The sequence below is a fragment of the Hemiscyllium ocellatum genome, chromosome 30 (assembly GCF_020745735.1).
Source record: "Hemiscyllium ocellatum isolate sHemOce1 chromosome 30, sHemOce1.pat.X.cur, whole genome shotgun sequence".
In the NCBI taxonomy this organism is placed as follows: domain Eukaryota; kingdom Metazoa; phylum Chordata; class Chondrichthyes; order Orectolobiformes; family Hemiscylliidae; genus Hemiscyllium; species Hemiscyllium ocellatum.
The window spans coordinates 10242984-10256531 of NC_083430.1; the positions used below are offsets into that span (position 1 = coordinate 10242984).

General features: G+C 46.5%; 1 protein-coding gene across 2 annotated transcripts in view; it reads left to right on the forward strand.

Annotated features, from left to right (window-relative positions):
• LOC132830155 (mitogen-activated protein kinase kinase kinase 5-like) overlaps nucleotides 1-13548 on the forward strand; it is a 179809-nt gene that overhangs the window by 128201 nt on the left and 38060 nt on the right. For both annotated transcript variants that reach the window (XM_060847686.1, XM_060847687.1), the window contains exons 16-20: nucleotides 1113-1240; nucleotides 2768-2904; nucleotides 7694-7799; nucleotides 7951-8108; nucleotides 11451-11619. In XM_060847686.1, coding sequence (XP_060703669.1) covers nucleotides 1113-1240; nucleotides 2768-2904; nucleotides 7694-7799; nucleotides 7951-8108; nucleotides 11451-11619 — 698 coding nt within the window. The remainder of the gene's footprint in view (nucleotides 1-1112; nucleotides 1241-2767; nucleotides 2905-7693; nucleotides 7800-7950; nucleotides 8109-11450; nucleotides 11620-13548) is intronic.

The following is a 13548-nucleotide window of genomic DNA, read 5'->3' on the forward strand; positions in this document are numbered from 1 at the left end:
CCAGCTCCCTTAGAGCTAGCTCTCAGAGTGAGCAGAACCTCTGACAGTCCTGTCTATATCTGTCAGCCAGGGCTCCCTGATTGGATCAGATTAACAGCCCCAATCAGGGGACTCATATTCTGTGATGTCTGCCTGGCTGACTTCATTACAATCACTGCAGTGTGAGGAACAAAGGAAGATGTTCCAAGCTGCTGTTTTCTGTCCTGCTGAAAAGCCATCTGAAGGCTGCTGACTCAGTGTGTTTAGGACTCAGAAAGCATCCTGGGAGGTGATACACACAGTTAACTATTGGGGTGGAAGTGCTCAGAAGAAGCCAGTAAATCCCTATCAGTTCAGTGCAGCAGAGAGTGAATTGAAAGGAACCCACAAGAAGAATTTGCTTGGTGCAGTTGAGCAAGATTAGAGCTCAGAAAAACCAGAGGCGGTATTAGCTTGGTGAAACCAGCTGTCTGTGGAAATTTGACATTGTACCAGTAACTAGATGCAATTTCCACTACCCAGGGGAGTACAGATCCTATTGGGAGGCAGAGAAATCTCCCAAATAGTCAGCAGGACATTGAGGCAGTCTGTGACAAAGTGACTTTGAGGAATTTCAAATCTAGGGCCTTGAAAGAGAATAATTGCAATCCCTTCTGAAGTTTTAATGATATTTGACTATCAGTGTCGCTCATGTCTGTGGTATGGGGGTGGAAGAGGGGGAACGATGGGTGGGTGGTGACGTGTATGAGACTGGTACTGAGAAATCCATATGATTTGTCACATTGATGTGGTCTATGGGTTTTTTTTGACCACAATAATGAAAGTGGGCTGGTGTCTTTGCAACAATCTGGAACAAAATAATTCATGAAGGGAATACCAGATTGGTGTAAAACCCCTCTGATTTGCCCATACCCACCAGGGAAGGAAATCTGCCAATCTGACCTGGTTTGGCATCCATGTGACTCCAAACCATCAGCCAACGTGGTTGACTCTTAACTCCTCTGAAATGGCTGTGCAAGCCACCTGATTGTAGACAACTCACCATCACCTGCTCCAGGGGGATTAGGAATGGACAATAAATACGACCTTTGCCTTTTCCTCCCAATAATTGCACTCCTGCTCCCCCCCTACAGGTACTCTCAGCCTCTTCATGAAGAAATTGCTCTCCATAAGCACTTGAAACACCGGAATATTGTCCAATATTTGGGATCGGTTAGTCAGGATGGATACATCAAAATCTTCATGGAGGAGGTCCCAGGAGGTAAGCTGCTGCTTGGGATAATGTACAAGAGGAAATGGAAGCATGGCATGTGGAAAATTTATCGTGCTTGGGAGGAACTAGACTCTCCTGGTGTCATATCGGGGTCCTTTATAAACTAATTGTCAGATCAATTAGTCAACAGCTCCATTTACATTGTGTCACATAACTACCAGGATGGTCACGTGTGACATTAATCAACCAATAACATTTTTCATTTTGAAATGCCAATGCGTCTTGAAGTATGACTATCCTTCCCATCCTTCGTGGTTTGCAGATTGACCTCCAGGTGATTTACAGGAAGCTGATTAAGCTGTTGTAATATTGTTTTGAAAAGGAGGTTGTATAACTACAACCGAAAAACATTGAGAGTGATCATTCCTGTCCTTCCTCAGCAATCAGGGCGCTTCGAGTGTTTAGTCCCAGGACTGCACCAACACGTTAATCCCCGTGTTCATTATTAAAACCTCTCAATACCCTGGGCGACAGAGACAGCTTGTGTGTGCGAGCATGAGTCATAGTCAGCTAGATTTACAGCACAGGGAAAAAAATCCCTTCCTCCATTGCCCCTGTGCTGGTCAGAACCAACAACACCTAACTAATCTGACCCCATTTTCCAGCACTTGGCCCACAGTGCTATACTCTGGCCGTGAGAGGATTTCTCATGAGAAAAGGAGAATTTTTTCACCCAGATAGTAGTGAACTTGTGAAAGTCTCTGCTCCAGAAAGTGGCTGAGGCCAGACATTAAATGTTTTCCAGAAGTTGTTAGATACAGATGTCAGGGATGAAGGGTATGGGGTAAAAAGGCAGAGCCTGGCGCTGAGTAAAATTATTGACCATGATCATACTGAGTGGCAGAGCTCGAAGGGCCGATTGGCGTACTCTTGCTTCTAATTACTGTGCTCCTACGCTGCCACATGCGTGTGTTATGTATCCTATGAGCGATTATCTGTGTCTGTGTGTGTGTGGATCTGCATGTGAGCAAGTTTCTGTATGTATGTGGCATGTTTTGTGTGTGTGTGTGTGTGTACACACCTGAGTAATTTTCCGTATGTATGCATGCCCTATACAAGCGGCACTGTGGCTCAATGGTTAGCACTGCTGCTTCACAGCAACAGGGTCCCAGGTTTGATTCCAGCCTCGGGTGACTGTCTGTGTGGAGTTTGCACATTCTCCCTGTGTCTGTGTGGGTTTCCTCCGGGTGCTCCAATTTCATCCCACAGTCCAAAGATGTGCAGGTCAGGTGAATTGGCCACGTTAAATTGCCCATTGTGTTAGGTGCATTAGTCAGAAGGAAACGGATCTGGGTGTGTTACTCTTTGGAGGGTCGGTGTGGATTTGTTAGGCCGAAGGGCCTGTTTCCACACTGTAGGGGATCGAGTCCATTCTCAAACACACGGCTTTCTCCCAGAGATCAATGCCATCCTTCCCTTATTCTGCAGACTCTCTGTTCCCGTTCTTGTTGTCACAGTCTTTAAAGTTAATCGTGATGATCATAAACGATGGATTGTGTGTCACTTTGTCACCAGGAAGCCTGTCTGCACTGCTGTGCTCCAAGTGGGGTCCACTCAAGGACAACGAAGCCACCATCATTTTCTACACGCGACAGATCCTGGAAGGCCTTAAATACCTGCACGACAATCAGATTGTGCACAGGGACATTAAGGTAATGGGGACGAGGCTGTGTCGCTGACCTCTTTCATCACCCTGTTAGTAAAAGCATACCTTCTGTGAACCTGAGTTGCTGGTCTTTCTCATGCAAAACAGGGTTGGGTATAAACCCCACACTGGGGGACTTGAGGGCAGTGAGAACAAGGTTCCAGAACAATAAAGTGATTTTGGGTGAAGATAAACATTTCGTGGTCTTCAATCTGTTGAGAAAAACAACCAGAGATAGATCAGGGAATGAGAACAGGTCACTTGGTGTCAGGAGGGAAGCCAAGACAGCTATAGCTCAGTACAGGCCCATGATCAGGACTCCAGACTGAAAGGTGAGTTGTCAGGCTGAGAGGATAGAGCGAGCTTGTGGACCGACACTCCTCGCACTCTCGGAATGACCGGCAATTCATTTCCCACAATTCATCAGGGCTTCCTTCGGAGAGTATCACCTTCAGCTGCCCAGTGGAGTCAGATCATTCCATATCCCTACCCTTTTCCCCAGTGCGTGATATCAACCAGAGAGAACTGAGACTGGGTGGAATCAGGAATTGAGCGTGAGAATGGCAGGCTTCAATAGGGAGTGGGTGTCTGAAATCAGAGGTGGGCGATGACCAGGAGGGATAGATCAATAATGCCATCGTTCTGTGGGGACTAATAAACAGAAACAAATCAAATTTACTAACAGTCTCAAAGAGGAGTCAAAGGACAATATTTACAATGTACTTCAACAGTCAAACTAAAATCGAAATAAGTTTAAAAGAAGGTTCATCAAGTAATGTGCACTTTAAAGAATAGACCCAGCAGAGATAGAGCTCCCAAATTTATAGATAGTCTCCTTGTCATATTTGGCACCAATCCCACCCACAAAATCCTTCAAATCTTGGAACATTCTTGGGCTGAATTCCAGCTTGTTTTCCTTCAACACTTTGGTCAGCAAATCCCATCCAGTAGCTGCTTTGCTCTAGCTGTGAACCACAGTTATAATTTTTGTTAAAAAGCACACATTTCCCACTTCCCCTCAGCCCGGCCCTTGCAATCTCAATGCCTGTGTTTTGCTTTCCTTTGACTTTCTTCTTTTTGTGAATGGGCCGTTCAGGTTCTTCTTAGTTAAGTTCTGGTCAATCTCTCTCTCTCTCTCTCTCGCTAACTCACTTCTCCATCTCTCTCTTCTAACTGTCTCGCTCTCTTTATGTATCTCTCTCTCTTCCTCTAGCTATCGATCTATCTCACTCCTCTATCTCTCTATTTCTCCAGCCTGGCCATTTCTAACTCAGTATGTAGATTGTCCAACTAGAGGGGAGGCCATATTGGATTTGGTACTTGGTAACGAACTGGGACAAGTGATGGGCTTGTTAGTGGGTGAGCATTTTGGTGATGGTGACCACAATTCTGTGACTTTCACCTTGGTTATGGAGTGAGATAGGTGCGTGCAACAGGGCAGGTTTTACAATTGGGGGAAGGGTAAATACGATGCTGCAAGACAACGATCTGAGGAGCATAAGTTGGGAGCATTGACTGTCAGGGAAGGATGTCGTTGAAATGTGGAACTTTTTCAAGGAACAGATACGACGTGTCCATGATATGTACATACCTGTCAGGCAGGACAGAGATGGTCGTGTGAGGGAACCTTGGTTGATGAGGGAGGTTGAATGTCTTGTAAGGAGGAAGAAGGAGGGTTACATAAGGTTGAGGAAACAAGGTTCAGACAGAGCGTTGGAGGGATACAGGATAGTCAGGAGGGAGCTGAAGAAAGGGATTAGGAGAGCTAAGAGAGGGCATGAAAAATCCTTGGCGGATAGGATCAAGGATAACCTCAAGGCTTTTATGCGTATGTGAGAAACATGAGAATGACAAGAACGAGGGTAGGTCCGATCAAGGACAGTAGTGGGAGACTGTGTATCGAGTCGGAAGAGATAGGAGAGGTCTTGAATGAGTACTTTTCTTCAGTATTTACAAATGAGAGGGACCGTATTGTTGAAGAGGAGAGTGTGAAACGGACTGGTAAGCTAGAAGAGATACTTGTTCGGAAGGAAGATGTGTTGGACATTTTGAAAAATTTGAGGATAGACAAGTCCCCCGGGCCTGACGGGATAAAGCCTAGGATTATGTGGGAAGCAAGAGAGGAAATTGCAGTACCGTTGACAATGATCTTTTCGTCTTCACTGTCAATGGGGGTGGTACCAGGGGACTGGAGAGTAGCGAATGTTGTGCCCCTGTTCAAAAAAGGGAATAGGGATAACCCCGGGAATTTCAGGCCAGTTAGTCTTACTTCAGTAGTAGACAAAGTAATGGAAAGGGTACTGAGGGATAGGATCTATGAGTATCTAGAAAGACACTGCTTGATTAGGGAGAGCCAGCACGGATTTGTGAAGGGTAGGTCTTGCCTTACAAGTCTTATTGAATTCTTTGAGGAGGTGACCAAGCATGTGGATGAGGGTAGAGCAGTGGATGTAGTGTACATGGATTTTAGTAAGGCATTTGATAAGGTTCCCCATGGTAGGCTTATGTGGAAAGTCAGGAGGCATGGGATAGTGGGAAATTTGGCCAGTTGGATAGAGAACTGGCTAACCGGTTGAAGTCAGAGAGTGGTGGTAGATGGTAAATATTCAGCCTGGAGCCCAGTTACAAGTGGAGTTCCGCAGGGATCAGTTCTGGGTCCTCTGCTGTTTGTAATTTTTATTAATGACTTGGAAGAGGGAGTCGAAGGGTGGGTCAGTAAATTTGCAGACAATACGAAGATTGGTGGAGTTGTGGATAGTGAGGAGGGCTGTTGTCGGCTGCAAAGGGACTTAGATATGATGCAGAGCTGGGCTGAGGGGTGGCAGGTGGAGTTCAACCCTGCCAAGTGTGAGGTTGTCCATTTTGGAAGGACAAATAAGAATGCGAAATACAGGGTAGGGCTCTTAGTAAGGTGGAGGAGCAGAGGGATCTTGAGGTCTATGTACATAGCTCTTTGAAAGTTGCCACTCAGGTGGATAGAGCTTGTAAGGAGGCCTATGGTGTATTAGCGTTCATTAGCAGAGGGATTGAATTCAAGAGTCGTGAAGTGATGTTGCAGCTGTACAGGACCTTGGTAAGGCCACATTTGGAGTACTGTGTGCCGTTCTGGTCGCCTCACTTTAGGAAAGATGTGGAAGATTTGGAGAGGGTACAGAGGAGATTTACCAGGATGTTGCCTGGAATGGAGAATAGGTCGTACGAGGACTGGTTAAGAGTGCTTGGTCTTTTCTCATTGGAACGGCGAAGGATGAGGGGTGACTTGATAGAGGTTTATAAGATGATCAGGGGAATAGATAGAGTAGACAGTCAGAGACTTTTTTCCCCGGGTACAACAGAGTGTTACAAGGGGACATAAATTTAAGGTGAAGGGTGGAAGGTATAGGGGAGATGTCAGGGGTAGGTTCTTTACCCAGAGAGTGGTGGGGGCATGGAATGCGCTGCCTGTGGGAGTGGCAGAGTCAGAATCATTGGTGACCTTTAAGCGGCAATTGGATAGGTACATGGATAGGTGCTTCAGCTAGGACAAATGTTTGGCACAACATCGTGGGCCGAAGGGCCTGTTCTGTGCTGTATTGTTCTATGTTCTATGTTCTATCTATGGCTTATCTCAACTCAGTGAGTACCCCTGTTGTTCTCCTGGGTTCTTGAGAGCTCTATTTGACTGCAGTGCCACTTTGCCAACCCAAAACCACAAGGGAACCAGCTCCAGGAGACAGACTGAGTGCCTGTCGCTGAGACCCTGGACTTGCCAATGCACAGTTGCCATCGCCTGCACAGATGCACCCAGCACTAAGTGGCCCCAAACCCTGCCTCCAGGGTCATCATCAGTGACCATCAACTGTTAACTCTGATTCCACCTCACGGAGACTGCTGAATTTCTTCAGCATTCCCTGAGTTTATCCTGGGGATCAGGGTGACATGGTGGCTCAGTGGTTAGCACTACTGTCTCACAGCGCCAGGATCGATTCCCCCCTCAGGTGTCTGTCTGTGCGGAGTGTGCACATTCTCCCCGTGTCTGTCTGGGTTTCTTCCAGGAGCTCCAGTTTCCTCCCACGTTCCAAAGATATGAAGGTCAGGTGGACTGGCCATGCTAAATTGCCCATAGTGTGTGTTAGGTGGGTTAGCCATGGGAAAAGCAGGGATAACGTGGGTCTAGATGGGAGGATTGATGTTCCTGTTCTTGTTTCTCTGTCCCATTTCCTGTCTACTCTGTTCTCTTTCCACATCATTCCCTCCCCCTCCCTTTGTCATCCACCTCCTTAGACTTTGCATTCACACCCTGATCTTCCTCCATACCTTACCATGCACAGCGCGATCCCAGCACTGGTGTACACCTTCAACTCTCTGAATTCTGGGAAGACAATTCCCTGTGCGGTGTGTCGCTCCCCAGCTCCACCATGTTGGAGACATCCTTGCCCTGGCCTCTTCCTGTGCAGCTGCAGGAGATGCGTTTTCCTGCTCTTCACTACTGCACACTCATTCTCATGGAGCACCAGCAGATAGCTAGGGCTTGGAAAACCTGCTGTGGCTGATGGTCATAGTGCTATTGGTTCTATCATGGGGTCAATTACTGATCTAGAGTCATGCAGAGTGATCACCTATTGGTCACCACATTCGTTCAGGGAAGGGTTTGAAATGAGAATAGCAAAGATTATGAAGACTTGGTGTCCAACGTGAGGTGAGAGCTGGTGAATGAAATGTCATTTGCGCTCAGTGCCTTCTGTCGTCACCAGCACCGGAGTAAGGACTGAAGTTTCACATTTACCCCTTCACTGAACTGTCGTCTGTCTTCAAAGGGAGACAACGTGTTGATAAACACGTACAGCGGATTGCTGAAAATCTCAGATTTTGGGACGTCGAAGAGGCTGGCAGGAATCAATCCGTGCACGGAAACATTCACAGGTGCGTGCCTGGGAGAGTGGGGTCACCAGCAAAAAGACAGGCCATTCGATTCGGACTTGGTGCCATTGGGGTTGTTGTTAGTGAGGGTCAGTGTGGAGTTTCGGTGTTGTCGGGCTTTCACGTCATTGCATTTGGACTCTGTGTTCTTCAGGTACCCTTCAGTACATGGCCCCTGAGATCATCGACAAGGGTCCTAGAGGTTATGGCAAGCCTGCAGATATCTGGTCCTTGGCCTGTACCGTAATTGAAATGGCCACAGGGAAGCCTCCCTTCTTTGAACTGGGGGAGCCCCAGGCTGCGATGTTTAAGGTAACAACCCTGACTCATGTTTATTGTCATCACAGAATCCTTTGCTTAGGGCTGAGCAATGGGGTAAGATTGGGATCTCTAACAAAACATAAGCCAGGCTCTCTCTCTCACTGTGACCCCTGAAGGTAGGAGTTTTCCCTGTCTGACCTCCTCCCTTGGCTGAAAACTCGCTAATGCTCCTCTCCAGGAACCGCCCACCCCTGAAAGAGGTTTCCGTGGGTCTGTACCCAATTGGGTGCTGACTGTTTCAGGACAGAAGGGGGCAAGAGTCTGAGGGAGAAAAGGAATTCAAATCTGAAATGGCAGGTTACGCCCAGCATGATTCATTTTAAGCTATAACAGTGCCAGTCACTAACCACAATGTTAGCGTTCAGGCAAGATTTCTCACCTGGTTCATGTACCATTTCCACTGAAGTAGAGAACGGCCATGTGATTTGATTTATTAATGTCACATGTACCCAGGTACAGTGAAAAGTTTTCAAAGTTTGTGAGAAGATTTGTAGCTCGGGTGCTCGTTGTTGTGGTTCTGTTCGCCGAGCTGGGAATTTGCGTTGCAGACGTTTCGTCCCCTTTCTAGGTGACATTCTCAGTGTTTGGGAGCCTCCTCTGAAGCGCTCCTGTGATCTTTTCTCCAGCATTTATAGTGGCTTGTCTCTGCCGCTTCCAGTTGTCAGTTCCAGCTGTCCGCTGCAGTGGCCGATATATTGGGTCCAGGTCGATGTGCTGATTGATTGAATCTGTGGATGAGTGCTATGCCTCTAGGAATTCCCTGGCTGTTCTCTGTTTGGCTTGTCCTGTAATAGTAGTGATGTCCCAGTCGAACTCATGTTGCTTGTCATCTGCGTGTGTGGTTACTAAGGATAGGTGGTCGTGTCGTTTCGTGGCTAGTTGGTGTTCATGGATGCGGGTTGTTAGCTGTCTTCCTGTTTGTCCCATGTAGTGTTTTGTGCAGTCCTTGCATGGGATTTTGTACACAACATTGGTTTTGATCATGCTGGGTATCGGGTCCTTTGTCCTGGATAGTTGTTGTCTGAGAGTAGCTGTTGGTTTGTGTGCTGTTATGAGTCCTAGTGGTCGCAGTAGTCTGGCTGTCAGTTCGGAAATGTTCTTGATGCATGGTAACGTGGCTAGTCCTTTGGGTTGCGGCATGTCCTCGTTCCGTTGTCTTTCCCTTCGGCATCTGTTGATGAAATTGCGGGGGTATCCGTTTTTGGCGAATACATTGTATATGTGTTCTTCTTCCTCTTTTTGCAGTTCAGGTGTACTGCAGTGTGTTGTGGCCCTTTTTGAATAGTGTCTTGATGCAACTTCTTTTGTGTGTGTTGGGGTGGTTGCTTTCGTAGTTCAGGACTTGGTCTGTGTGTGCGGCTTTCCTGAATTCTCCGTTCGGTGTTCTCTGTACCATCACGTCTAGGAATGGGAGTTGGTTGGCCTTTTCTTCCTCTCTTGTGAATCGGATTCCTGTGAGTGTGGCGTTGATGATCCGGTGTGTGTTCTCTATTTCTGTATTTTTAATGATTACAAAGGTGTCGTCCACATATCTGACCCAGAGTTTGGGTTGAATTTGCGGTAAGACTTTTTGTTCTAATCTTTGCATTACAACTTCTGCTATGAGTCCTGAGATGGATGAGCCCATGGGTGTGCCGTTCATTTGTTCATACATTTGGTTGTTGAATGTGAAGTGTGTTGTGAGGCACAGGTCCAGTAGTTTGAGTATGCCGTCTTCATTGGTAGGTTCCCCATCTTGTTGTCTGTTCTGTTGGCAGGTTCGCTATTGTTTCTCTGGCTAGGGTTTTGTCAATAAAGGTGAACAGTGCCGTTACATTGAATGAGACCATAGTTTCTTCCTTGTTTATGTGTATATTTCTGATGATGAATTCGACTGGGACAACACTACTATTATAGGACAAGCCAAACAGAGTACAGCCAGGGAATTCCTAGAGGCATGGCATTCATCCACAGATTCAATCAATAAGCTCATCGACCTGGACCCAATATACCGACCACTGCAGCGGACAGCTGGAACTGACAACCGGAAGCATCAGAGACAAACCACTATAAATGCCGGAGGAAAGATCACAGGAGCACTTCACAGGAGGCTCCCAAGCACTGAGGATGTCACCTAGACGGGTGACGAAATGTTTGCAACACAAATTCCCAACTCGGCGAACAGAACCACAACAGTGAAAAGTTTTGTGTGCAGTGCAGGCAGATCATACCATTCAAAGTACATGCGGGTAATAGAACAGAGGGAGGAGTACAATCAAGTTTTGAGAAGATTTGTAGCTCAGGTTGAGGTTGTGGATGTAGGTTTGCCCGCTGAGCTGGAAGGTTTGTTTTCAGACGTTTCGTCATCATATTAGGTAACATCATCAGTGAGCCTCCGGATGAGGCACTGGTGGTATGGCCCACTTCCTATTTATGTGTTTAGGTTTCCTTGGGTTAGTGATGTCATTCCCTGTGGTGATGTCATTTCGTGTGCTTTTTCTTAGGGGGTGGTAAATGGGATCCAAGTCAATGTGCTTATTAGTTTTGCTTGTTGTCTGTACAGTAAAACCAATGTCATTTACAAAATACCTTGCAAGGACTGTAACAAACACTACATTGGACAAACAGGCAGAAAACTAGCCACCAGGATACATGAACATCAACTAGCCACAAAAAGACATGACCCATTGTCACTGGTATCCTTACATACGGATGAGGAAGGACACCACTTTGATTGGGACAACACATCCATCTTAGGACAAACCAAACAGAGACACGCATGAGAATTCCTAGAAGCATGGCATTCCAACTGGAACTCTATCAACAAACACATCGAGGTAGACACCATCTACCACCCCCTGAGAAAAAGAACACAAAATGACATCACCACAGGAAATGACACCACCACAGGAAATGGCATCACCAACTCAAGGAAACCTAAACACATAAATAGAAAGCTGGCCATACTTCTAGTGCTTCATCAGGAGGCTCACTGATGATAATTACCTAGTATGGTGACGAAACATCTGAAAACGAACCTTCCAGCTCAGCGAACAAACCTACATTCAGAGGAGTACAAAGTTATGGCTGCAGAGAATGCGCACAAGGAGCGAGGTCAATGTTAAATTGAAAATGGAGAGTGGGCGAAGTGTATTATTGCAAGGATCCTTTGTGGGCACCCTCGGATACAGCTGGCAGAGTGCTCCCATTTTAAAGCATGAGAATGATGAAGACGTGATGTGCAATCAAGCAGCCTGGTCGCACAACTTGATGATTTCTGAGTTACAGCCATTTCACATTTTCTCGTGGACAATTTTGTGCTTTGTTTTTGATTGCCTGTCTCTTTGCCGGCAGGTGGGAATGTTTAAAATCCATCCGGAAATCCCAGAGTCCATGTCCCCGGAGGCGAAGGCTTTCCTCCTTCGTGGCTTTGAACCCAATCCGGATAAACGGGCCACGGCCGCGGAGCTCCTCAAGGACCCGTTCCTGTGTCGGAAGAAAACGAAACCCGCTCCAAAGCCAGGTCTGGGAACAAGAGAGAATGGGAACAGTGCTGGGTGGAAACGGGGTGGGGACAGGCTGCAGTGGGAGTAGGATTGTGTTGGAGCAGCAAACAATCAGAACAGGCTGGCTAAGAAGGCCGAGAGTGTGGTGCTGGAAAAGCACAGCAGGTATCCGAGGAGCAGGAGAATTGATGCTCTGGGTGTCAGCTTCCCAATTCTCCTGCTCCTCGGATGCTGCCTGACCTGCTGTGCTTTTCCAGCGCCACACTCTCAACTCTGATCTCCAGCATCTGCAGACCTCACTTTCTGCTCCTGGTTAAAAAGGTGTTGATCACACTTGCCTTGAATGCTCAGACCTTTGAGTGTAAAAGTTGCATCATGCTGAGTTTGTGCAGGATGTTGGGAGGCCTGCTCTGGAATACCGTGTCCAATTCTGGTTGCCCCGTTTTAAGAAGGATGTCCCTAAACTGGAGGCGGTTCAGAAGAGAATGCCGGATGTTGCCGGGAAAGGAGGCTTTGGGTTATAAGGCGAGGTTGGATAGGCTGGGTTTTTCTTTCACTGGATATAGGAGTTGAGTGGTGACCTTATAGAGGTTTATAAAATTATGAGGGATGTAGATAAAGTGAATGGCAGGTGTCCTACCTCTAGAACAGAGATTTCAAGACTATGGAGCATATTTTTAAAGATGAGAGGAGAAAGTTGTTAAAATTTAATTCACGAGGGATAATGTTTTTACACGAGGAGTGTGTGGGAGTGGTGGTACGGGTACAGTTGCAATAGTTAAAAGACATTTGGATAAGTGCATGGATAAGAAATCTTTGTTGGGATATGGGCTGACCACAGGCAGGTGGGATTAGTTCAGTTCAGGATTATGGTCAGCATGGACTGGTTGGGCCGAAGGGTCTGTTTCCGTGCTGTATGACTGTAACTATATCTAGTGCAAGGCAGAGGCGTTCAACAGAGTGGAACTGGAGGAAAAGTTGCGGAATTGGGATCCAAAGCAGGTGAATAGGGATGAATGGGATAGTTTGGATTTGGAATCATTGCGAATTGAAAGCAGAGGGAATGGAATGGAGGTGAATCATTGAACGAAGAACAAAGTATAAGTTAGACAGTGAGCAAGAGTGGAATTGCACTGAGGCAGTTGGCCTGAGTAGGGGCAGGAAGTAAGGGATAGCGAATTATTTAGGAATAAACTAGAGAGGAAGAGAAAGATACAGAACTGGAAAGAGGGAAAGTTGTAACAGAGTCTGATCGGGTGCTGGATGCTGAGGAATGGGATAGAATGAGGTAGGACTGAAAATAAATGGAATGAAAGAGTAACCATGTAAATCAGATTGAAGAAATAGAACTGGGCAGGATAGGGTTGAGGATAATCTGTGTGCAGGACCAATTGGTATATAGAGAAATGAATAGAAGACAGTTTGAGAACATGGCAGGAGAAGTGTGCATTGATACCCAGTGGATAAAACTAGGCATTACCTCAAGATACCAGGGATGGTGAGAAAACTGAAGGCAGTTTCACTGAGTATGGTTTGGCTCTGTATTATGGTTTATATACTATCAATTGTGAGGATTCATAATTTGCAATGAGACCTTTAAAAATTTAAGTTCTTGTCTTTTGCAATAAACCTGTTCAGGCAGTAGCTTTACCTCAGGCATTTCCTTAGTTGTGGATAATATTCAGTGGCAGTTTGACATTGTCGAGGTGCAGCAAGTGCCTGGGGATTGAGCGGTGCTCTGGGTGCTCTGATTTGATCAGCACTGACTCAGATCTGTCCCCCTCTCTATAAACCAGCTGCGAGTCAGACCTGGCCAAGACAGGGAAGCTTACAGTTTGCAAATGGTGTTCCGTGCTAATCCATCCCACTGCCCATTGTTCCTGCTCACTTACACAAACTTAGTGCACCCTCTATGAGATAGGAGTCTTATGCTAGATACATAATAA